The sequence below is a fragment of the Astatotilapia calliptera genome, chromosome 3, assembly GCF_900246225.1.
Source record: "Astatotilapia calliptera chromosome 3, fAstCal1.2, whole genome shotgun sequence".
NCBI classification, from domain to species: Eukaryota; Metazoa; Chordata; class Actinopteri; order Cichliformes; family Cichlidae; genus Astatotilapia; species Astatotilapia calliptera.
Window position 1 is genome coordinate 30133327 of NC_039304.1, and position 26289 is coordinate 30159615.

Consider the following 26289-nt stretch of genomic DNA (forward strand, 5'->3'; position numbering starts at 1 on the left):
TAGTGTTACTATTGCATTCACAGTCTTCAATCTATTAATCTATCAAGAAAAAAATGACAGTTCTTGTTTTTCCTCTAGATTTAAATTCAGCAGCCTCTCTCACAGTCAGTCCTAACAGAGTGCAGCACTTCATTTATGATTCAGTATCTCTGAATTGTTCTGGAAACTCTTCTCAGTGGAGAGTGATGACATTTACTCAGGACGGCTATCTGAGAGAACTCCAGGAATGTGGAAACTGGGGGATAATGACTGAATCCACATGCAACATAGATCATCTCCTGTACCAAGATGCTGTATCCTGGTGTGAGTCTGAATCAGGACAGTTCAGCAATGGAATCAACATTACTGCACCTTGTAGGTCTTTACATCCCTAATTCTAAAGAGTTTGGATGCTGTGTAAAATATAAATTAAGAAAGAAAACAGTATCTATGTTTAAGCTTTTAAAATGAGAAACTGTATAATTGCATGAAATAAGTCATTTTAAATGTGGTGGCAGCAACGCATCACAAAAAAGGGAGAGGGCCACATTTACCACTGTGTAGCATCTCCACTTATTTTAACAGCAGTCTATAAACATCTGGGGACTGTAGAAACCGGCTGCTGGACCTTTGGGAGAGCAATATTATCCCATAGTTTTCTGATAGAGGCTTATATCTGCTCAACAATCCTGGGTCTTCTTTGTCATGTTTTTCATTTTGTGATACACAAATTGTTTTCAAATGGTATAGTAACCTTGAAACACTGACTAATCTGCAACAAAAAAATCTATCCTTGCTGCAAGTCATCTTATTACAATGTGTATACAGCAGAATAGAACATGTATTTATACAATGTTTGACATGTTTCATTATATGGTTCAATATCTACATTTTTGAAATATATTTTCCACATAATTACCAAGAGTTTAGTTTTCTATTAAGTGGCACCAACAGGATTTAAATTCACAGTACAGCCATTGCACACATTGTGCTCATTTCTGAGTTATTTATTTATTTACAAATAACTCCAACACTGCAGAGGATGAAGCAGAAATGTGAGCCCATGATTATAGGTGTGGTAATAGCTTTGTGTCATAACAGTATTCATAATTATGAGACGACGTAGCCAAAAATGCATCTGAAATCCAGCTATAGCTTAAATGATCATGCTGTGGTTAAAAGTGTGAGGAAAAATATTACTAATAAAACATAACAAAGAACAGGATTAGAGCTGTTGATGCCACCGTCTTCATTTACCAAACAAGGATGGAAACAGTAGACTTTATGTTGGCAAGTTCTCTCATATTTTAATGGCTTTTACAGATACTGATGTGATCCTGGTGAGCCCTGTCCATCCAGTCAATGAAGGGGACTCTGTTGCTCTTGGCTGCAAGTTGAGGACAGGAAACGTCAATTCCACTGTTGCATTCTACAAAAATGGGAAACTAATTCAAAATGATGACCGAGAAAAGCTAAATATCCCTGCAGTGTCAAAGTCTGATGAAGGTTTCTACAAGTGTGACTATTCAGGGCATGAGTCACCAGAAAGTTGGATGTCAGTAAAAGGTAAGTGTGAACGATACAGTTGTAGACAGAAAAGAAATACCCTGTTGTCTCTGTTTCAAAAGATTTAAACAAAAGGCTCATAAAATAAAACCAGCCGGCCAGTAGTGACAGTCTACAAAATCTAAGTGTGAAAATGAAGAAGATTTAATGGTTAAAAGAAGGTTAAAATGGTCCTGCCCACGTAAAGTATGCAAACCCTTATTTTGACTAAAACTGTATTTTATAGTTTGTATGTTTAGCCATTTTTATAAATCGTTGATTGTTTAACATCTTCCAGTCATTACTGTGTAACCCTTTACAATATTTTTCATCTCCACAGTTTAAAGAGATGACTTTCTGATTTAACAAAACATTTACAGAAATCTTCAGACACGCCAGAAAATGCCTGTCAGGTTCAAAGTGTCCTTTGCCCTTGATGTATCCCATTGATTGGGTTATATCATTATAGATTAAGCTAATTTTTACCCTTTATCATTACAGGATCCAGATCTTCACTTTCTGTCTCTCTAATCACGGGGCTGGTTAGTGGTATCTCACTGATTCTTCTGCTGTCCCTGCTGCTCTGTTGTTGGCACAAAAAATCAAAGGGTGAATTTTTTATTTATTTTTATTTCATATATTAACTGCCAGACACTGCCATGGTATGGACAATTATTGTGTTTATTTGTAATACTCACCCATTTAATATTATTACTACTGTCTTCTCCATAGGTGCACTTTGTATCAGGTTGGTAAAACACTCTTGTCTTGTCTCCAGTAAACAAACACTATGTAACACATTCATTGTAACTTGAACCTGTTTAAAACCTCAGACCAGCCCAGTCTCAGGAAACCAGTCAGGCTGCTGCTACAGTTCAAACTATGAGCCAGGATGAAAATCAGCAGCAAATATATTCCTCTCTTCTTCATGGTCAGCCACACACCTGTTACAAAATAAGAGCATTTACAGATGAACCTTTCTATACTCATGTTTATATTCACAGTTATAATATAGCTGCAGGTTTACTGCACACAGAGTGATTATTTTGTCATTGTCTTAATTCTCACTGACCCAAAGGTGACATGAACGTCTATGAGTCATGTAGACCTTCTGAAAACACTGGTACAGTATAAGATATGTCTTTGTTTTTATTAAAGATTAGATCAAAATCTTATTTTTACTGAGAAATAAAAATCTAAAATAGTACAATTGTCCTCATTTTAGGTGGACGGACAGATGACTACAGAAATATCTCTCTTCAGCTCAGAAGTGTCGAACAGAGGAGTGAGTACAAAAAATATGAAAATACAAAACAGATTTTGAATTATAAATGTAAAGACATCATGTAGCCAAAAGCATGTGCACTTTTGAAATCATACCTGTAAATATATGTAACATTTAAGTTTCAGTGAATAAAATCTCATTTGTATATTGTACCATTTAAATTTTCAAGGCCCTTCAGAGTCATGATACCCACATATATTTTCCGTGTTAATATACAGGAAAGCGTGATGATCCAGAGGAAACTTCTGACTACCATAATGTAGATCCAAACTCAGCTACAGGTACAAATATTAAATGTACCAAATATTTAGTTTCAGGGATGAAATATGTATCACATATGCATGTTGGGCTACATGTGTGTTAACTTCAAGGGAGCTTTAATTAGATGTCCTAATAAGAAGAAGAAACTCATTTGTAGCCCTTTTAAAAACACGCCTTCAGTATCATTAAACCTGTTCTTTAGTTAGTTTTACTTTATTCTGTTTTCATTTATTTCATTTTATTTATTTACAATTGAAGGTCCCTAAAGAGAGGCACGGCATCAATAAAACAAGAGAAGGTCAACAGCAACATGAAAAAACAAACAAAAACATAAAAAAAAACATTATGTCAGTGATATGGCAGCATATGGCTTCATGCTGAGAAAGAAGTATAAGGAAGGTCAGAGGGAGCTTCACTGTGTCTTTGTGGATCTAGAGAAAGGATATGGTGCCAAGCGTGTGGGGTACTGCGTGAGGATGTCAGGAGTAGCTGAGAAGTATGTGAAGGTGGTGCAGGACGTGTATGAGGACAGTGAGACAGCAGTGAGGTTTGTGGTTGTAACTTAGCAGTTCAAGCTGGGGGTGGGATTACATCAGGAATCAGCTCTGAGCCCCTTCTTGTTTGCAGTAGTGATGGACAAGATGACAGATGAGGTCATGCAGGAGTCTCTGTGGATTATGTCGTTTGCAGAAAACATTGTGAGGTGTAGTGAGAGTAGGGAGCAGGTGGAAGAGAGGCTGGAGAGGAGGACGCATGCATCAGAAAGAAGAGGAATGAAATTCAGTAGAAGCAAGACAGAACACATGTGTATGGATAAGAGACAGTGAAGCTGGAGTAGGAGTAGAGGAAGTGAAGGTGGATAAGTTCAACTGAGAGCCCCAAAGAGACTGCAGCAAGGGTGGGTAAAGAGTGGGCAGGGGTGATTTGTGACATATGGACAGCAGCGAGATTGATAGGGAAGGTTTGCAAGACTGCACGACTATTTATTTGTAAATGATCAATTAATAAATTAATTGTTATTGTAATAATTATTATTGTAATTCTATAAATGTTTACAGTATAATTCAGAGTTGGATATCAAACTAAAGGAAAATTACAAAGACACTTCCAACTCTAACAATACTAAGCTCCTAAGTATCATAATTGTACTGGTGACCATGTCACATGATCACCAGTATAAACATGCTCATGAGTATCATGATGAGTAATTCTGTGTGTAAATATATACGAAACATATAAACATGAGGAAGTTTGAATTTTGTAGAAGTGTTTTTATGATGAAAATATTGTATAAAGTATAAGTATAAAGTGTATTAAGTAGTTTTTCACATTGAACTGTATCCCATTTTCTCATTATTGTAATCGTGTTTCTACTAAAATAAAAAATATTAAATTACTTAAATGTTGTTGTAGGAAGCTCCATTTCTTGCACTAGTCGCTCTATCACAGTAACATTTTAAAAATTTCTGTATTTCCAACCATGTTTTGTTTCAGTCTTGGAGACTTAAGTACTTGAGCTTATATTTATGCTTTGTGTTTGATTTGACTCATTAGATTACGACACAAGATGTGAAGTATTTTCTCAAGCCAGGTGCTCGGCTGTGTGTTGACTCACACAGGTGGTCCTCTTGGGGTACAACATATCTACCTTCCTCCATCATATCTCCTTGCTGTCTTCCTTTAAAAGTCAGAGTTCCATTTAAAGTTCCTACTTTCTTCTCCAAACTCTTGTCTTTCCTCTCTTGCTGTCCTCAACACACCACCTCTGTCTCCCCTTCCTTTGTCTATGGAAAACAGTAGCACAGTTTCTACTGGCACCTTGTTGTCTTGCAGCACCAGAGGAGGCCCCAACCTATGTAACATGGAAACCACATTTTACATTTATGATGCATGTGTTTGATTTGGAAAATATTTTATATTAGACCAGTGGTTCTCAAACTTTTCACACTGAGTAAACCCTCATAAAATATATGGCTCTTGAAGTACCACCCTTATGACCAACATTAAAGCACAGTAGTATAGGCCTATTTAACGCCATTTACAGTTTACATGAGTCAAATGTATTTGTTATATGAATATGTTTATTTTAACTGTCATAAACAGGATGGGAAAAGTAATAATAATAAGAAGAACTGTACTGCATTAAAACATTCACAACAGGTGGGATATCTGGTCTTTAAGTGATGACGTATGAACCCTGCTTCCAGGTCCAAACTACTCTGCATTTATTAAGGCTTTGTGTTTTTAACATGTTTTAATGTTTTGTATCTTGTTCTATTTGATCATTGTCGACTTCTCTCAGTTTTCATTACAGCTATTCATTTTAAAGCTGAGTTTTTAAAACCTTACGATGTAACTACAGCCCAGCCCATGCAGCAGTATATTAATGAGTAACCTTGTAATGTGGATGGATTATCTCAGTTGTTCTCCTGACTGAAGTTTTGTCCGTTTATAGCAGGGGTGTCAAACTCAAATACACAGTGGGCCAAAATTCAAAACTGGGACAAAGTCGCGGGCTAACGTTAATATTTATTGAAATATATTTATTCCTCCAATATAAGAATGAATCTTTTCTTATGGACTCAAACACGTTTTGCTGAAAAACTGAATATGGAACAAGCAAAGCTTAATACTAAACAATATATATATTAGCTGTATAATACTAGCAGGCCAGCTCTAATAGTTATTTGGTATGGCTTCGTGGGCCAAATGTAATTAGGCTGCGGGCCAAATTTGGCCCGCGGGCCAGAGTTTGACACCTATGGTTTATAGCATCCTGCCATGCGATTGCATTTGTCCCTAACCTTCGGGAACCATCACGTTAACTTTCATTGAATGGAAAAATGTTAGCGTTCACCCTCCAGTTTCACTGTTTATATTATGCTAACATAGCTGTGTCGCTAGCCACCACATAGCCCAACTTCAGTAACCCTACAAACACCACTGCTGTTTAGTTTTCCGTCTTCATTTATGTTAAAAGTGATAGCAGAGCTGTATGTTTTAGATTTTGCTGTGGCAGTTAAGCCAAGAGAAGCATTGCCAGGAATTATTGAAACTCAATGTAAAAGCACAAGATGGTGATGTGGTAAAATTTGACACAGATTATGCACAGCTTTATATCAGCTGGGTAAAAAGACACAGATCTGATTAAGGTCATTAAGTCCCCAAAACAACTAACATTAAGATATAATTTAGTTTGTGACACAAGTAATTAAAACCATCTGAAAGCGTCCACAGGAAAACAAAATAAAAAGAAACTAAAAGGACCCAGCCCTGGACACTGAGAACGACCAATGCATCAGCGGGTGAGGTTCTGAGAGAGGTGGTCTAAGATCTGAGCTGACACAGACAAACAGCCACACACAGTCACAAACGTGCATTCCCACCCTCATGCACGCATATGCAAATACTCGCACACACATGGAGACACACAGAAATGAACACAGTACACACACACTCCCCATACATACTCTATACCCTCAAGCCTGTGGAACATCAGAGTCAGATGATAGATATGGACAGGCCAAGTGGAACACAGCTTGGCTGAAGCAAAACTCGGGTGTGGGAGGCACACAGTGCAGGTGGAGCGCTGATGACTTTAACTGAGGATATTGTTGGGCGGTGGATGTAATTCTTCGAGGACTTCCTTAGTCCCACTAACATGTCAATGCAGTTTTCATCCCGGTCGCGGAACAGTGGATCAGCTCTTTACCCTATCAAGTTTGCCCAACCAGTCTACGTGTATTTTGTGGACTTGGAGAAGGCATTCGACCATGTTCCTCAGTGTGTTATGTGGGAGGTGCTTTGGGAGTACTGGCCCATTGCTATGAACCATTCGATCATTATACACCCATTGCAAAAGCTTTGCCTGCATAATCAGCAATAAGTCAGACTTGTTTCCATTGGGTGTTGGACTCCGCCAGGGCTGCCCTTTGTCACCGTTTCTGTTCATTATATTTTGTGGACACTTGGGCATGCTAGCCATCTTTGAAAGGTCAGAAAGTAATCAGGTATAACATCTAACAACTAAAAACATGTTTTTCCTGTTCATGAATGGCAGTAAATCATTTGGAATCTTAGTACTTGTTAATTTCTTAGGAAAGGAATAAGATTAACTGGGAGCCACACAGCAAAGCTGGGTTCTCTAATGTGTTTCTATCCTTTCTTACACTTTTTCTTCTTCCTTTTCATCTGTTCATCCCACGAAGTCTACAATAAAACATTTAAAATGTGGGTACACAGTGATGTGGGGACAAACTGACTGACAAGTCTAGCTTGACACATTTACATCTCTGTCACTTTGTTGAGCAGCAGTTAAATATGTATAAAGAGATGTGAGTCAGAAAATCACAAGAAGCACAAATATAGTATTTGTACATCAGCTGTGTTTGCAGCTCTGCTCTGCAAATATCAGACTGACAGAGTCTTGTATGTGGTCAGCAAAGCAGCTGTAAAATCTGAATTTATTCCAATTGTTCTCAGTGCAAACAGTTTATAGAAGAGACACATGGTATTTTAATCAAATGGGTTTTGGATTTCAATAAAAGTGTTCTGTATTTGTAGCTCACTGTGCTTCAGTGTGCTTTATAACTAAATAATCATGTCCTGTAGTTTGAACAGCTTCCTGTTTTAAATTTAGCCAGAAAGTTTTTTTTTTGTTTTTTTTTTATTTCAGCAGCATTTCCCTTTGAACCTTTTGAACTGGTGGCCCAGTGGTTACTAAGTGATAAAAAACAAAACAAAACAAATCAAAAAATCTTCAGGATTACAACAGTTACAGCTACTTTTATGGGCACAGAGATAAGCTGAGAGAGTGGGCAGGAATTCACCTCGTGTTCACTTCTGGTTAAGGACTCAATTTCTGTTTTGCTTCAGCTAATTTCCTGTGGATGAATTTAAATGAAGACTAAAACTCGAACTATAAAAGAGTTCATGTTTGGTGGAGACTTTACATCAATGAAGCTCAGACTTAATTACAAGGGAAGTATTTTTAAGTTATAGTTTTAAATCTTGCAATTAAAAGTGCAGGATTATGAACAGCTTTCTGGTGTTTGGTAGTGATTTATGGGTGTGCTGGTGATTAGAGTGCACCAGCAGTTTTATGACTGCGAGGGTAGCAGAGGTGGCCTACTGTGTTTGATCACAGGTCGATGACAGGAGGAAATAAAAAGTAATGTTGTCTTGCTTGCTAATATTTTTTATCTCTGCAGTTATACCTCTATGTCAGTTTGAAACATCTAATATATGTATTTTTTTAGACTTCAAATGTAGATTAACCTCAATGACCCAACAGCAAACGCTTGTGACAGGTAATTATTTTTTTGTGATAAAGCTTCTGACCAAACAAAGCTAGCAGGCAAAGATGAGACACTTGTGTGATGCCTATAATGATTTATGACAAAGTGAATTCACATGTCAGCATACAGTGCCATTCAGTCTTTATATGGTATGTGGGCATTACTTGGCCTTATGGTAGACACTGTGCTAATGGTTATTTAGATTTCTCTGGTGAATCTTCGTAAAGCCTATGATGTAACCTACATAAGTTTTTGTAGGTTTGTAAAACAACCATAAGCATTTATGGTTGTGTGTGGTACATTATGTGTTCCTGTCCTGGTGTTTTATATGTGGCAGCAATCATGATGGAAACAAACAATCTTTATAGGATCTTTATTTCCCTTTTTTTTGTTCATTTGAATCCTAGGATTCTACTACAAACGTGTGTTCTTCCAGTTTTATGTAACTATTTGCGTAGATTTTCAAGAAACCCCACCTTGCTGAGGTCAGAAGTTGTTATTTCTGTGTAAAGGAAAAGAAGCAGAAAAGTCTTTGTTTCCTTCTCAGCTCTTTGGTATCTGCTGTGCTGCTGCTTCACTCTCTCTCTTTACAGAAAGTTCGTAGAAGTTTTCAAGACGTGTCACTGCTGGGATGTGAGGATGGGAGCCACTTTGCTCTGGTGAGCTGGGCCCTATTCTGTGAGTACATCACTGACTTCTATTGTTTGATTCATACTGATCCATAAACCATGTTTTAGTAAGACACAGAGCATCAAAGTCATTTGTTACCATTCAGGTCATGGTGATCAGAGGAGCTCTCATGTTTTGTTATTATGTGTGTTGATGGTTTGACTTCTACTCTGAAGTCTGTGTGTGGAGCTTGGTTAGTTTACTCTAAAAAGATTTGTTTCTACATCAGATTGTTCCATGGTCCGCGGCCCCCCCCCCGCCCCCAGCTCCGAGGTGCCTGATGGGATGCCACGCCCACGGGTTGGCGTTAACTCCACACCTGCATCCCATCCCAGGCGATCATCAGGTGGACTATTTGATCCAGCCCAGCCTGCTGCTCCACGCCAGTCCGTTAGTCGTCTCACAGTGGTAACGTACACCTGTGGGAAAGCGATTGTGAAAACTCTCATTTGTCTGAACGAGCGCTAATTCTGTCCTGTGCACTCAGATAACAGCTCGGCGTGTTTTTTGAGCCACCTGCCCGTCTGGAGTTTGGATCGCCTTCAGTACTCGTCACCTCGACTTTCCTGGAGCTCCCCCGCGGACCCTCACCCCTCCCTCCGGCTCCCACGGCCCCGCTTTCACTCATACTCTCCCCCACATATTCTGCTATTTCCCCGCGCGCAATAATCTTTTTCCTTTTTCCTGTTGCACCCTCCCACAGTCCCGTTTTCGGCGTTCCTGCGCCGACGTCAATCTCCCGGTCCCGTTGGTTTCTCGAGTTTCACGCGTGTTTTCCTTCTACCCTCCCGGAACACCTTCAGTTAAAATAAAGTTTATTTTTCTCGTACTCCTGTGTGTGTTTGGCTCTGCTTCTGGGTCCAGCTTGTGACTGAACTTCGGTTGCATGGACACAATTATAAGTGAATGTTTAAGATCTTAATATAAATGGAACCAATCAAAGTACACTGGTAAAACCCCAGGTATTTTGTTTACGAGATATTTGAGTGTCTACGGAGTTTCTTGAAGAGACGCTTCTTCAGTTCAAAAATCAAAAAATAGAGAGTCCCAGGAATTTAAACCTCAATGGTGGTGTCCCTTACTGTCTGCACCTTCATTGCAGTTTTTTGGAGATCCTCACTTATTTTTACCTTTTTGATTAGGAGCAAAAATACTGACCTGCAGACCAGACAAACTTTGGTTGACTGTGATCAGTGTGATACTCTGGGTCTCCTCTTCCAGCTCTGCACACATATCCTGCTGTGTGTGTCTGTCCATGAATGATGTAGGAGTCCTGTGCAGTCCCACTGATGCTTCCAGGTAATAATTCATACTTGTAGAGGCGATTAATTCTATTATCATGAATCCAGTGTCTGTATCTGGAGTAAAAGTCATAGGGGTCATAGTGGTAGGGGTGATACATGCCTGACTCCTGTTTAATAAGTTTATACCAGTAGAAGCTCCATCCTGCAGACGGATGTTCAACCTCACAGTTCAGAGTTACTGAGGCTCCAGGACTCAGCCATGATGGAGACACAGTGAGGACAGGATGACGTTCTATTGGAAAATTATTTTTTCAGAGTGAGATCAAGAACAAGAACCTTAAGGGCAGATTGTCTGTTAATAAATGCAAGCAGACAATTCACATTACATTTATAATTCACTCACCATAAACTATCTTTAGTTCAAAGGATGCACTCCACATTGTTGAATTCTGTTGTGTACTTCTCATTCTGCCCTTACACCAGTAGTGCCCATAGTGTGATGTAGAAACAGAGTTAATCTTGTATTCATTTTGGTTTGGAGGTTGATGTGAGCTGCTAGTTGCCCACTCATAATCCCACTCAGTGTCTCCTCCTGGGATCTCACATTTCAAAGTGATTGTCTCTCCTCTATATACCTCAGGCCAGTTTGGATGCAGAGTCACAGCAGGCCTGTTTCTAACTGTTAAACAGAAAAAATAAATAAATAAATAAAAATAAATAACTAATTAAATTACTTTTTAACATCTTCCATTAATTAAATAAAGGGAAATTCACCATGACTCACCAGTTTTTTTAATACTGATCACATCACTGTAGTCTGTGTAGTAAACTGGGTTGCCTCGTCCTCCTCTGCACCAATAGTCTCCTTCCTGTGATACACCGATTTGTCCATTAGAGTGGAGAACAACTTCTGCCATCGTCAGTGGTTCTGAGGTTTTCTTGCCTCTGTACCAGTAGTAACTCCAACCAGTAGTGGAGGGTGTCACAGAGCAGGTCAGAGTGACTGTATCACCTTCTAGAAAGACTCTACTGTCAGCACTGATGCTGGCCTTTGGTCTATTTCCTGTTTAGTTTAGAAAAAAAAGTATAATAAAATTACAGTGAAACAATTACTTCCCCTTTGCTTTAGAGACAATTACAATTTTACAAGCAATTCTTAAAGGATACATAGTATATCTTATGTTACGTTCACACTGCAGGTCTTAATGCTCAATTCAGATTTTTTGATCAAATCAGATTTTTTTTGTCTGCTTGTTCACACTACAAATAAAATGTGACAGCAAACGCGCTCTATTGTGAACGCTCAAAGCGGCCCGCATGCGCAAAAGAAGACGTCACACACAATGCGCTCTGTTTAGACCCAGACCAAACAATATTGTTTGACTGATGGCTTTAATATAAAGACTTGTTTCAGACTTTATGTTTCCCAATTTTGCTTTAAGTTATAAAATTATTTTTGTTATTTACATATGGCCTAATAATGATCCTTATTGCTGTTTAAGAGAGGAGCGGTGCTTCAAAGGATAGTTGCAGATTTCTGTCAGAATCTGCAGATTATACCGTAAAAATAAAATGTTCACGTTTCTCCAACGTTGTCTTCCCAACAGTTTCACTAACATCTACACGGGATGGCCAGGAGTGTCGTCTCCGGCGCTGATAATTGGCGTCTGTCTTGTGTCAGTGACACAGAAGACGGATTTAATGCGACATGACCGTTCAAACAGCAGTCGCTTTCTAAAACATCAGATATGTATCTAATTCAGTACCACATACGCAAGAAATCCAGGTTGGATTTGAAAATATCGGATTTGTGCTGTTCAAACTGTCATACCATGATCTGATATGGGTCGCATAGGGTCAAAAAAGTCGGATTCGATGCGCTTTCGCCTGCAGTGTGAACGTAGCCTTATTCAGTAGCACTCAGCCTGTACCAAGTATGTATGTTTGCATCACATATATGAAATATTAACATTTGCAGTTATATGCTTTTATCAAACTCAGTTTATTTTTGCAGTCATCTGTTGGTAACAAATGCACTGTTATGAAAAAATTAGGACCGCACATTGAATATTCAGGTCTTAATAAGGAATATTCACATATCAAAGTCTAATTTTGTTATTATTTATTTTGGTAGAAGAAACTCATTTAACAGCAGGTAGTCTAAGGAGCTTGGAAAGAAAAGTGTCTGGACTTCTTTAAGTTCCTTGAAGACGTTTCACCTCTCATCCGAGAAGCTTCTTCAGTTCTAAGGTTAAATGGCGGAGAGTCCCAGATTTAAACCCAGTGGGAGTATCCCCCCAAGGTTACTAAGTTCTGACCTTAGAACTGAAGAAGCTTCTCGGATGAGAGGTGAAACGTCTTCAAGGAACTTAAAGAAGTCCAGACACTTTTCTTTCCAAGCTCCTCAGACTACGATGACCTGGATGACTGAGAACCTTCACAGATATATTGACTTAACAGCAGGTGAATAACCAACCCAAAAAGAAAAAAAAAATTAATTATATATATATATATATATATATATATATATAAAAAACTCTAAAATGACATCCTGTACTTGTGTACAACTTAGCTTAGAGAATAACTTCACAAGGCAACTATTTAAACAGCAGCTGGATAGCGTAGTGGTTAAGCTACACGCCTTTGGAACAGAGGATCGCAAGTTCGATTCCTGCCTGGGGCGTCTGTATCCAGTAAGGGTCCTAAGGCTAGACCCCCTATGCTAAGCAAGCCTAACATCCACAATGACGGCGAAACAACTAGTAGCTCAGTGTTCCAACATTCGAAAGAAGGGACTGCTCTCACAGCTAGAGATTGACGAGGTACAACACAAATGCTACGGCAAGGAGGAGTCAGGACGCCAGGTCAGGGGGGAGATATCATCACCCCCACCCGAGATTGGGTACATAGCCCCAAGTGCGATAGGAGAGTTGAGTGCGAGAGGAACTGACCTGAAAAATAGGATCATGGCCAAGCTTGAAACCTGGATCCCCCGTAGCCGGTTACCAAGATTACGTGAAGTACCCTCAGAAGGTCTGCTAGATGATGTTAATGCAGCACTACGGGCAATACCTACAACCACGATTACCGACACTAACAAGCTGATCTACAATACGGCAGCAGTGATCATTGAGATGCTTGGCTACAAGTTGAACAGCCACAAGGGGCAGTACCCTCCATGGAGAAGGAGGCTAGAGGGCAAGATCAAAGTAGCACGGAGGGAGGTTAGCCAACTAACGGAGTTGCAGAAAGGTGCGACAAATAAGGTGCCTAAGAAATACAGCAAGCTGTCCATACCTGAGGCCTTGGAAACTGCCAAGCAAAGACTCACAGCCTTGGCCAGCCGCTTGAGGAGGTACACCAGAGAGATAGAAGGCAGGAGAATAAACCAGCTGTTCTCCACAGAACCAGCAAAGGTGTACTCTCAGTGGCAAGGGAACAATAAGAGAACAGCACCACCAAGGCTGGAGACGGAGCAATACTGGAAGAGCATATGGGAGAAGGATGCAACCCATAACGGCAATGCTCAGTGGCTAGAGGATCTGAGGGCAGACCACAGCGACCTCCCTGAACAGGGTCCAGTAACCATCACAGTGGCAGATATCCAAGAAAGGGTCTCCAGTATGAAGAGTTGGACAGCACCAGGGCCCGACATGGTTCACGCCTACTGGCTGAAGAAGCTGACTGCACTCCACGAGCGTCTGGCAGCACAAATGAACCAGCTGCTAGTTAACGAAAGACACCCGGAATGGCTAACTGAAGGCCGGACGGTCCTGATCCCCAAGGACCCCAAGAAGGGACCGGTCCCATCCAACTACCGACCAATAACCTGCCTCAGTACTACATGGAAGCTCCTGTCAGGCATCATATCGGCTAAGATGAACAGGCACATGGGTCAATACATGAGCGGGACACAGAAAGGAATTGGCAAGAATACCAGAGGTGCAAAACACCAGCTACTGGTAGACAGAACAATCAGCCGAGACTGCAAGACCAGACTGACCAACCTGTGCACTGCCTGGATTGATTACAAGAAGGCCTATGACTCAATGCCCCACAGCTGGATACTGGAATGCCTAGAATTGTACAAGATCAATGGGACCCTAAGAGCCTTCATCAGGAACTCAATGGGGATGTGGCGTACAACACTAGAGGCCAACTCCAAGCCCATAGCACAAGTTACCATCAAGTGCGGGATCTACCAAGGAGATGCCCTGTCCCCACTGCTGTTCTGCATAGGCCTGAACCCCCTCAGTGAGATCATTAACAAGACTGGCTACGGATACCGACTACGGAGCAGTTGTCAGCCACCTCCTGTACATGGATGACATCAAGCTGTATGCCAAGAGTGAACGAGACATCGATTCACTGATCCACACTACCAGGCTATACAGCAATGACATTGGAATGTCGTTCGGACTGGAGAAGTGTAGTCGGATGGTAACAAAGAGAGGGAAGGTAGTCAGAACTGAGGGGATTGAACTACCAGAAGGCAACATTGCAGACATAGAGGACAGTTACAAATACCTGGGGATCCCGCAGGCAAATGGGAACCATGAAGAGGCCGCTAGAAAGGCTGCAACCACCAAGTACCTGCAGAGGGTCAGGCAAGTCCTGAGGAGTCAGCTGAATGGTAAGAACAAGATCCGGGCCATCAACACATACGCCCTGCCCGTGATCAGGTACCCTGCTGGGGTAATAAGCTGGCCAAAGGAGGAGATAGAAGCCACTGACATAAAGACAAGAAAGCTCCTGACCATGCATGGAGGGTTTCACCCCAAGTCCAGCACCCTGAGGCTGTACGCTAAGCGGAAGGAAGGGGGCCGGGGACTGGTGAGTGTCAGCACCACAGTCCAGGATGAGACAAGGAACATCCAAGAATACATTGGGAAGATGGCCCCAACTGACCGAGTGCTCAGTGAATACCTCAGGCAGCAGAAACCCAAGAAAGAGGAGGGAGACGAGGAACCATCATGGAAGGACAGGCCCCTGCACGGTATGTACCACCGGCAGATAGAGGAGGTGGCTGATATCCAGAAATCCTACCAGTGGCTGGACAAAGCTGGACTGAAAGACAGCACAGAGGCACTAATCATGGCAGCACAAGAACAAGCTCTGAGTACAAGATCCATAGAGGCTGGGGTCTATCACACCAGGCAAGACCCCAGGTGCAGGCTGTGTAAAGATGCCCCAGAAACAATCCAGCACATAACAGCAGGGTGCAAGATGCTAGCAGGCAAGGCATACATGGAACGCCATAACCAAGTGGCCGGCATAGTGTACAGGAACATCTGTGCCGAGTATAACCTAGAAGTCCCGAGGTCAAAATGGGAGATGCCCCCAAGGGTGGTGGAGAATGACCGAGCTAAGATCCTGTGGGACTTCCAGATACAGACGGACAAAATGGTGGTGGCTAACCAACCGGACATAGTGGTGGTAGACAAACAGAAGAAGACGGCCGTAGTGATCGATGTAGCGGTTCCGAATGACAGCAATATCAGGAAGAAGGAACACGAGAAGCTGGAGAAATACCAAGGGCTCAGAGAAGAGCTCGAGAGGATGTGGAGGGTGAAGGTAACGGTGGTCCCCGTGGTAATCGGAGCACTAGGTGCGGTGACTCCCAAGCTAGGCGAGTGGCTCCAGCAGATCCCGGGAACAACATCGGAGATCTATGTCCAGAAGAGCGCAGTCCTGGGAACAGCTAAGATACTGCGCAGGACCCTCAAGCTCCCAGGCCTCTGGTAGAGGACCCGAGCTTGAAGGATAAAACCACCCGCAGGGGCGTGCTGGGTGTTTATATATATATATATATATATTTATTTATTTTTATTTTTTTATATACATATATATATATATCATTCTGTTCACTCTCACTTCAACAGTCAGGAGCACACCAAACTAAGTGTGTAAAGGTTTAAACATGGAAAGCTTCATTACAAATGCTTAGTCACAAAGTTCTAATCACGTACACTTGATATGATACATCTATGTGTGATTTTAGCAATTTCAAGAGGAAATAAATATGAGAGTACCCCAAGACATTGCACTTTTTAAGAGGTACATATTGCAGATAATTCCCCAAAGTCCTTTTTAATTGTATAACTATATTACTTTGATCTCCCAGTATTGTTCAAATTTATATTAAATTGAATTGCATTCAATTCTGAAGTTCTCTACCCTTTTCATCGACACTCTCAAAGCAAATATCACATCTGCAATGCCCTATAGTCATGTGACTCCATCCTGCTTGCTCACTAATCATCACCACCCTTCTCAACTTAGCTTCAACAACTGTTTCCCATATTTTCATGTTATGGCTCATCAGTTTCATCACTGTTACTACAGCTCTACATTTCACACTTGATCTTGAAAATCTGCACCAATACAGTTCTCCATTCCTCAGGCTTGTGTCAAAAAATGTGACTAAAAGGCCCACTGCCCTCTCTTCTGGACATCTCCATACCTCCACTGATGTGACATCAGGACCAGCTGCCTTTGTACTCTTCATCTGCTTAGATCATTAACAAACAAGGCTTTTCTGTTAAATGAATTCTTCACCTCACAGGATTTTATGTTTCCCACAGATGCTTGTCTTAGTGATGGTGAGTCCAGCCTATTCTTACAACTACTTTGCACTACTGGCAGAGGTGGGGGTTAGCAACTGTTTTCAAATCCAGTTTCCAATGTCGACATTTATACTGTGCTGTGCACTCTGATCTACCACTAAGATTTTTAAATAGAATTTGCAGAGTTTGTGGGTGAAATAACCCTGAATTATGATCACTTTCAATTGTTGGTGGTTTTAATATTATTATTTAATATTATAATATTTAATATCTAATGTCTTCATCTTGTTGAAAGATTTAACCTCACTTACTCAGTGACTTGTCCAACACAGGAAAAGGGACACACACACCAGACCTTATGTCCCACACAGATTTATGACGCATGTATTTCAGACTATGATGCTGTTTTACCTTCTGCTTCTTGGTTCTCAAATTAAATAGTATTGCCCAGCTTATCGAATTCACATAAATTCTTTAACAGCATCTTCGTTTTCATTAGATTTTAATGACCTTAAACTTTTCCTTTGAAAATACTTCATGACGAAGCTCTCTTACTAGTTGATAAAAAACGAGTCCTTACATGCATAAATGTGCATCTGAATACTTTTTTTTTACTTACACTTTTGACATAATGCTACTGCTATTAGGTTTAAGCGTTTTATACTTGATGAAATGCTTAATTTACAAAACAGTCATTTATATACAACAAAAATGCTCATTAAACATGCTATGACCCATTAATGAAGAATAATGATTTCATCATTATTAGTTGTAATGTTTATTATGCCATAAGGTTTTTATAAATAATCAACGATGCACCAATAGATCATTAATGCCTTACACTATGTAGTTATTATATAATGTTACGCTTGTGCCTTATATAGGCATAATAAAATGAAACTTTCTTACCAGAGACTGTCAGTGTGATGACATCACTCCACTCTGTCACAGCATACAGCTCCTGTTTGTTTTTACCCATACACCTGTAGCTTCCACTGCTGATCACAGATGCATTAAGATTTAAGTATGCATTATTTGCCATAACTGTGCTTGAGTCGGGTTTGCTCCACTCATACTCCCACTCAGTGCTTCCACCTAAAGAAATCTGACATCTAACAGTGATCTTCTCGCCACTGAATATCAGAGGCCAGCTGGGATCCAGGGACACAACTGCTTTGTTGGAAACTGTTTACAAAAACAAAAATCTAATTGGTCCAGATTGAAATATTTCTGCATCCCATGTTAATCCAAATGAAAACGCTTAAACTCACCTCTTTTTTCAATAGTGATTGGATCACTGTCCTCTGTGAAGAAAACTGGGTTTCCTCTCCCTCCCTTGCAGTAGTAGATACCTCCCTGTGTGACAGTGATCATTTGATCTGGTTCGTCGTTTCTAATCACCTGAATTTCTGAGAAGACTGAGGCACGTCTGAACCAGAAGTATTTCCACTCATTGTAGCTCCCCACAGAGCAGCTGAGTGTTGCATTGCCTCCAGCTGGTATAGTTCTTCTCTCAGCAGTGATTGTGGGTCTGGGTTTGTTTGCTGTTTGTTAGAGTAAAATAGAGATGTTTTTCTATAGCTGGTCAGATGAATAAGAGTAGATAATAAACTCAAAGGTGATTTTACTTACAGACTTTTAGTGTAAAAGCATCACTCCAAGCTGTAGAGAAGAACAAGTCTCTTCTACCCTTACACCAATATTGCCCGTTGTAGGAAAATGAAGCACTGCTGATGTTGTATTCACTGTGTGTGGGAGGTGTTTTTGAGCTTGTTGTTCTCCATTCATACTGCCACTCAGTGTTTTCTCGTCCTTGGATCTCACATTTGATGGTGATCATCTCACCGCTGAATATCTGAGTCCAGTTCTGTTGCAGAGTCACAAAGGCCCTGTTGGACACTTTTCATACCGAAAATGAATTAATACAGAAAAGGTTGGTCATCATAAATCTTTGTCCTTTTATTTCTTACAAAAAGTTATCAAACTCACATGTTTTCTGAATGTGATACACTTTGCTGAGACTTGTGAAGAAAACTGGGTTTCCTCTTCTTCCTCTGCACCGATAGATGCCTTCATCTGAGACATTAATGAAGTTCTGCAAAGTGTTTGTATTAATTGCTACTTCACGAGAATCTGGTACTTGTCTGAACCAATCAAAATTCCAGCCAGCAGAGCCCTGAACAGAGCAGGTCAGTGTCACCGAGCCCCCCACTGGAATAGTTGTCCTGTCTGCTGTTATAGTCGCCGTGGGTCTGAGTGCTGTTTGATTTAGAATATGTTGTTTTTGTTATTTATGCTTTTTTTTTTTCTGGGAAAAACTCAACGTTAACAATTTCTCATAATATGTAGAATAAAAGGCTGAAGTAATTCATCAAGGCAGCATCTCATGTGACCAGTTCTTCTCACGTCTCTCATACATCATACTATATATAACATACACTATGCTAAAGTTCACACTGCTTCCTAATTTGGTGTCATCTTCACCAGTTTTCACAACGCTCAGCTGAAAGTTACATCGTACTTGACATATTTACTTCCTGCTACATTTTCAGCCTTCACAGGTCGACTCTGAGTTTGTAACCTAGCAGGAAATGTCTGCTTAATGTCACTGTCCACTCCCTGCTGTGCAGAGATCATTACATCAACAAGAATAAAAGAAAAATACTAAACAGAAACTTTGGAATAACATAAACTGAAACTCTGATGCTGGATTTAACACAGCTGTGCTACTGGAGAATGAAAGTCTAATAAATATGATACAGTAGCTTACCTGATATGGACAGAGTCAGGTTATTACTCTGTTTTGTAAAATCTTTCAAGCCATTGCGATGACCAATACATTGATAATTCCCACTCAGCTCTGCTGTCAGGTAAAGTGAGTAGGAGCTACTTTTACTGAATTGGACCATTTCTTGATCATTCCAGTTGAATTTGTAAAGCCAGTCAGTGGAATTTCCCTCTCTCATGTCACAGATGAAGGTTACAGACTCTCCAGCAAATAAATGGGACACGTTTGGTTTAAGGCTCAGCTCAGCATCTAAAATCCAACATGAACATAAACACACAGAAAAAGTTCAGACCAGATTTTGTCTTAATGCAGAGGAAGATTTCTCACTTTACAAGCAATTATTAATGTATTTTTAATATAATTTGCAAAAATGAAGAAAAAACAAGAATGTTATTCACACATCAATCCATAGAAAAATAAAAAAGGAAGAAAGCTGTTCATTTACCTTGAGCGTCTCCACAGCAGAGGGTAATATTCAGCACTGTAACATATCATTCAATCATCAGTGGTCACATGTCGCAAATAAAAGCCTTTTTAATGAATAGAATTTTACCAGTAGTATCAATAGTTGGACAAACATTTAGCACTCAATATAGTTCAGTCTTTATCGGTCAAATAAAGGAAGTTTCTTATACTCACAGAATAAGGACAGCACGCTGAGCACAGTGAGCCCCATCCTCACACTGAGCCTGAAAGTCTGTCACTGCTACTGACAACAGAAACACTGAAACAGAAGTGAGAAACAGAGAATGTGAGAAAATAGTAATGTTTCATCTGATTATGGGAGTAGAGGCTTTCTGCAACCTCGTTTTATGTGTTCAGCCCTTCACTGCTACTTCTCTTTTAGCCCTACATGAGGACACTGATGACATATCTTATTTTTAACTGTTGACACTTCCTGTTTTACTGTGGACAGTATGCAGAGCTGACAATATATATGATCCCTGCTTCTGAAAGTAAATTGTAACTGCTCAGATAATAATGTTTGGGAAAGTGATTTGTCGTAGTGTTTTAAGATCACCAGAATGTCACCAACGGTTTAATTTAAAAACAAATTCAAAGAAAAAAAATGGAACAACTTATCATTGTTATGTCTTAGACTACTTAAAATCTGGGGTTCAAACAGGAGGTAGCAAATAAATTCAAGCCTGAATGTAGATTTTCTCAGGGGCAGATTGTTAGAACAACAATGCTTTAAAAAAAAAAAAAAAACAGAAAAAAGAAGGAGCCTCAGCTAATGCTTTATGTAGTGGCTTCCTGATGAGATGATGTGGGTGGCTGATTGCTGCAGCTGCATTCAGCCAGAGGCAGGAACCTGTAGTGGGTCCCACCCACAGACAGACACACATGCACAGAAGAGAGAGAGAGATAGGGAGAAAAACTAAACTTGGAGCAGGAAGTTTAGGAGGACTAGGGGACCATGACACTGACGGTTAGCATGTGGTTGATGAGCTCAACTTCTTTTTCACACCTTGCAATGTGCTGCTAGATCAGGGCTTTGACATCATCTCAGACATTGAGCTTCATACATATGCAAACAAACTTCTTTATATATTTATAATGCATTCAGGAAAGATGTGCAATTAAAAATGCTATACAGTTAAAGATCAACAGGGTTTATAAAAGTATTACAGCATCTGACACTCCTGTGGTTTTGAATAAAAAGTCCGCTGTTGTGTTTTTTTATATATATAAATGAGGAAGTGTAGAGTGAAATGTTAGAAAATAGTTGCTTCATGCAAGAAAGAGGAATAAAGGTCTTTGCATTAAAAAACTACAACTAAGATACTGAAATATATGAGTTATTTCACCTACTAGGAAATCAGAATGACAAATGGAACAACATAGTCAGCCATTGCGTGGCAGGTTTGTCAGCGAAACTCATCCCACGACCAGAATTCTCAAGCAAAAATACCACATTTTATGTTCAAAATTAAATGTCATGCACAGTAGCAGACGCATACAGGTTAGAAAAGTACAGCTGTAACATATGCAGTGTTAACTCTTAAAGACAAAAATACTACATGGCACAGATAAATATTTGTTGCTCAAACATCAAAACTTGGCACTTGACATAACAAGACTTAAGCAAGATGAGTGAAAAAGAGGAACAAAATATAACTAACTATGACCAGGAAGAGAACCCAGATAACTAAAACTAAGTGCAGAGAATATAAATTCAATTAAACGAACTAGTAATAAAATCTTTAAGTTAGCAAATACAAAACTCAAAATGCAACATCAAAAGAATACAATATACCAAAGTCACCCAAGCTGGTTGTACCTCAGTATCTAGTGATTTATTTGTGTGTGACTGCTCCTCACATATATGTTTCTAGTATGTTTGTATTTTAAAATGTTGTTATATTTGAAGCTGAAAGTTATTAACAATTATTTGTTAGCTCCCACTGACAATTTACCCAAAACCATGTGCTTTGATGATAGCACTTTACTGAGGTCGCAAGATTGTTAATCGGAGGTTTTTCCCCCTTCAAAAGCACACTTGGAGCAAAGCTATAACTAGGCTCAATAGACACTTGGTGTACTGTATAATGCTTTCAGGTAGTGATGGCCCGCTTGAAGCTGAAGCTCCGGTGCGTGTGTCAAAAAAATCAACACAGTGCTTCTGAAGCACTGTGTCGAAGCTTGATTCGTTTGGCCAGAGTCACGTGATCGGTGACGTCCGAAGCTTCATTTAGAACCTAACTGCTTCAGTATCTGATTCAATGGTTTATAAGGAAGCGAATCATTCACTGGATTTGTGGAGTGTTTTGATGGTGACAGATAGCGAACCACTGATCATTCCACTGAGAGATTTGGAGCCAGCGAGGAATAGAGGGGGTTCTGTTGCGTGGGAGAATTTTGAGTTGATTTTTGTCAATCGGGTGGGTTTTACAGCTTTGTGTTCTGGCCGTTTACTTTTGTTTTGTGCGTGTTTATTATATCTGAAAACGGGAAAAAGGTAAAATGTTAAAAATCTGCTTCCATAATATAAATATCATTAAATAACTTTAGAAAAACTTCCACTTGACTCTTTACATGTAATGTTGTAAAAAATATATATTTTATTGTTTAATTAATCTGAAAATGTTAGTCTGCCAAATGTGCAGCAATTGAATTTATTTATTCTCTTTAGCTGATAGTTGGTGGGGCCCAGTTAGACTGTATAACTGCATCTCTACCAGTTTCTCTGCACTCCAGCCTCCTCTGGGCCATGTGAAGGGATTTTCCTTAAGGCAGGATAAATGATCTCCACGAAAAGGAACAGGTTCGGCCATCGCACACTAGAACAATTTCATAAGCATTTTTCCTTTCCATTTCACAATCAATTCTACCCCCAGGTCAAAAATATGTCTGGGAAAATTTCCCTAATATAATAGTATTTATAAATACACCCGTCTAGCGATTAATTGCATAAGTGCATGGAGGCAGGACCTCAGAGCAGAAGCATACTCCATAATCTGTTGTACATTATTATATGTATATATTATATGTAACGTGGTATTTTTCAATTATTGTATTTACCAACATCAAGAAGTCACAAGCAAAGGAAGACCACACCATGGTGCATGTTTAAACAAGGAGAGTTTACTGGTCAAAACTATTTATTAAACAAATAAAACACTTTTTTTTTTAACCACCAAAAAATACACGTTCAAAGCAACACAACAGCGGCCCAATATCAGACAAAACTCCACTCTATAGAGTAGGCAATCGTAATGAAGCAGTTGGTTTTATTTTGTGGATTCAAGCTGCTCTTTGTATTTTTGGCCACCAGATGTCACCAAACAGGACTGTGTTGAAAAGCTTCGAGTAATGAACCGTTTTTCAATACAAGCCTCAGTGCTTCAGAAAGCTTCATTTGGCCATCACTACTTTCAGGTTAACCCTAGCTGTACGACAATATTAGATTGGTGGCGATGTCATGGATCGGCAGAATGATAGACCCACTCACAGACGGGTTTGTTCACGTGTGAATAGAAACAGACAAAGCAGCTGGTGAATCTCTAATGCAGGGGTGACAAACTTCAGTCCTCGAGGGCCGCTGTCCTGAAACTTATAAATGTGTCCCTGCTGCAACACACCTGAATAAAATTAGTAGGTCATTAGCAAGAAATTATTGAACTCGACTGCATGCTGAGGTTACAACCCCTAACCCCAGGGTGTCGAACTCCAGGCCTCGAGGGCCGGTGTCCTGCAGGTTTTAGATATTGCCCTGGGTCAACACACCTGAATCAAATGATTAGTTCATCACTAGGCCTCTGGAGAACTTCAGGACATGTTGAGGAGGTAATTTACCCACTTGAATCAGCTGTGTTGCAGGACACCGACCCTCGAGGCCTGGGGTTTGACACCTGTGCCCTAACCCTACTTATGACTAGTTGTTTGACATTTCTAAATTTGATTACCCTGAGCTTTGCTTTCCCACTTTATCTCGACTTTCTGTCTTTGTTGGAGTCTTGCTGGATTACATTTATTGTAATTGTAAAATTACAATAAATGTAATTTTACAATTACATTTATTGTAAAATTACATTTTACAATAAATGTAATTGTTTGGAATAATTTACTTCTTAAAGCAATTTTATTGCACCACATTCATTCACTCATGAGCTGCTGTGACATGAATCAAATGGCTGAATTGCCACCTCAGCATTCTTTCAAGTTCTAGTCTCTTGCTAATGACCTATTAATTTTATTCAGGTGTGTTGCAGCAGGGACACATGGAAATGTTTCAGGACAGCGGCCCTCGAGGACTGGAGTTTGACATCCGTGCATTAGATATTTGGGAATGGCGGTGAAAGTATTGAGGCTTTCCAAGGAAAGCACTGTTGTTTGAAACTCAGGGGGCTTGATACACACAGAGAGACTGATTATTCCACTGAAACACAAACAGAAACTCATATAAGAAAGAAGCAGAGCACATATCTCACTGACACAATAATATGGCAACCGCTGAGTATCTGCTTCCGTCGTAATACTGAGCTTGATTAGAAATGGTGAAGCAGGTGAATCTGATCAGCTGATCCTCTACAGGAGAGCAGCCAATGGGGCAGCAGAGAAAATGAGTGGAGCTCATGTCCACACATGTCCACAAGCACACACACAAACACCAACAGGAGAGAGAGAAAGAGACAAAAGGCAGGCCATCACGAGAGAAACTCGGGGACCACATCAGGAAACTGTTGGGTGTATCTGGCACAACCTTGTTACCATGGAACTACATGGAAGACGAGGTATTCATGTCAGAGAACAGCAGCATTTAACTTGACAGTGGCACTGCTGCACTAGAGTCTGGATTGGCTCTTTCTATACCTGTGTGGGTTCTCTCAGAGTACGTCTGCTTTGTCCAAACATATGCATGTGAGGTCAATCAGTGATTTGAAATTCCCTGGAGCTGTGAGTGATTTTCTCTTTCCTACTCTGTTGACCCTCTGATAGACTGGTGACCTCTCCAGGTTACACCCTGCCTTGAGAGGTTCAAGCCCCTCTGTGACCGAAGAATATGGAAATTTTAATCTACAGCAAATGGATGGATGAGTAGATGACTCACACTGGGCATGTTGTAGTTGCACAAAAAGAACAGGATATTCCTGAGAAGACCAGTAAGAAATGATAAAGTAATCAAAGGGCTTTTACACTATGAAAGTTATTGAAAACAAAAGTCTACGGGTCTACTTCACTTACGGAGTGCAATAACTTATTGGGTGTTCTTTCTAAGCTGAGACAGTCAAAACTTCATTAGAATATTATTATAATTTTAAATTGATGTACTGTAATTATTAGTGTTTTTATCTATTACCTTTGAATCATCATATCTGCTGTCTAAACACTTTCACAATCCTGCTCCTTTTTTAAAGCCAAGAATGAGACAATCTTTCTATTTTTATAAAATAACCAGATGATGTATTTGTTGTAAAACTGAACAAATAAACAAACAAATAAATACTGTATCACTGAGTGTGTTTGATGAACAAGTACCCTCATCAACACCCAAGGCATCAGCAGTTGCAAGACAGTAATCTGTGTATTTGTTGGTACCTCTGAAGATCAATATCTAGGCTCCTATTTTTAACAGTAGAGTAAATCCTGTAGTCACACTGTACATATAATTATTATTTCTGTCTTTCTCTTCCCATGTACAGCTGTTCATGAACATTCCCCACTCTGAGCCATGTATGATCTGATAGCACTTAACTTACTTTAGTGTTTAGAACACAAACGTTCAAGTCAATTTGAATCAATTTTGTTTATTTAACAACAACTCACAATAATAGCCGCCTCAAAATGCTTTATTTTATAAGATAATCACCTTAAAATAAAAAGTCTGCTTTAAACAAGCACCTGGTAACAGCTGGGAGGAAGAACTAAATCTTACACTGACAGAAACTAAAATATGTGGATGATATCAGCCATGTGTGAATTAGATCTATCTGGAGCAATGAAGCGCAGAAACAAGAAAACAAGAAAAATTGTTTTTCAACAAACAAGACTGTAGATGTAACAATATTTGAGATTAAATATCTTATAGGAAACACATATTCATATAACACAATTGCAGCTCTCCAAGCAGCTTCCATAAAATAAAATTTAAAGTTGATCTTTTCCTAAAGCTGTTAAAAGAAGAAAAGCAACTTTATAGAAAAATGTCAAG

General features: G+C 39.8%; 2 protein-coding genes and 1 long non-coding RNA gene across 3 annotated transcripts; 2 read left to right on the forward strand and 1 right to left on the reverse strand.

The window, feature by feature from the left end:
* Positions 1–82: 82 nt before the first annotated feature.
* On the forward strand, positions 83–2565 carry LOC113014200 (uncharacterized). The gene is made up of 5 exons (XM_026155579.1): positions 83–354; positions 1303–1545; positions 2026–2133; positions 2257–2272; positions 2358–2565. Exons 1-5 carry the CDS (start codon positions 186–188, stop codon positions 2563–2565), a joined length of 744 nt encoding a protein of 247 aa, XP_026011364.1. The 5' UTR covers positions 83–185.
* A 24-nt stretch (positions 2566–2589) lies between these two features.
* On the forward strand, positions 2590–4089 carry LOC113019214 (uncharacterized). Its single transcript, XR_003271986.1, has 4 exons — positions 2590–2647; positions 2750–2809; positions 3028–3090; positions 3329–4089. It is a non-coding gene; the product is annotated as an uncharacterized LOC113019214 (long non-coding RNA).
* Positions 4090–9387: 5298 nt separating this feature from the next.
* LOC113014206 (Fc receptor-like protein 5) lies at positions 9388–20310 on the reverse strand. The gene is made up of 11 exons (XM_026155591.1): positions 20274–20310; positions 20080–20115; positions 19617–19883; positions 18836–19105; positions 18479–18745; positions 18118–18390; positions 17756–18031; positions 11065–11343; positions 10684–10959; positions 10195–10572; positions 9388–9455 (listed from the first exon to the last, which is right to left on the reverse strand). Exons 1-11 carry the CDS (start codon positions 20308–20310, stop codon positions 9388–9390), a joined length of 2427 nt encoding a protein of 808 aa, XP_026011376.1.
* Between the last annotated feature and the right edge of the window lie 5979 nt (positions 20311–26289).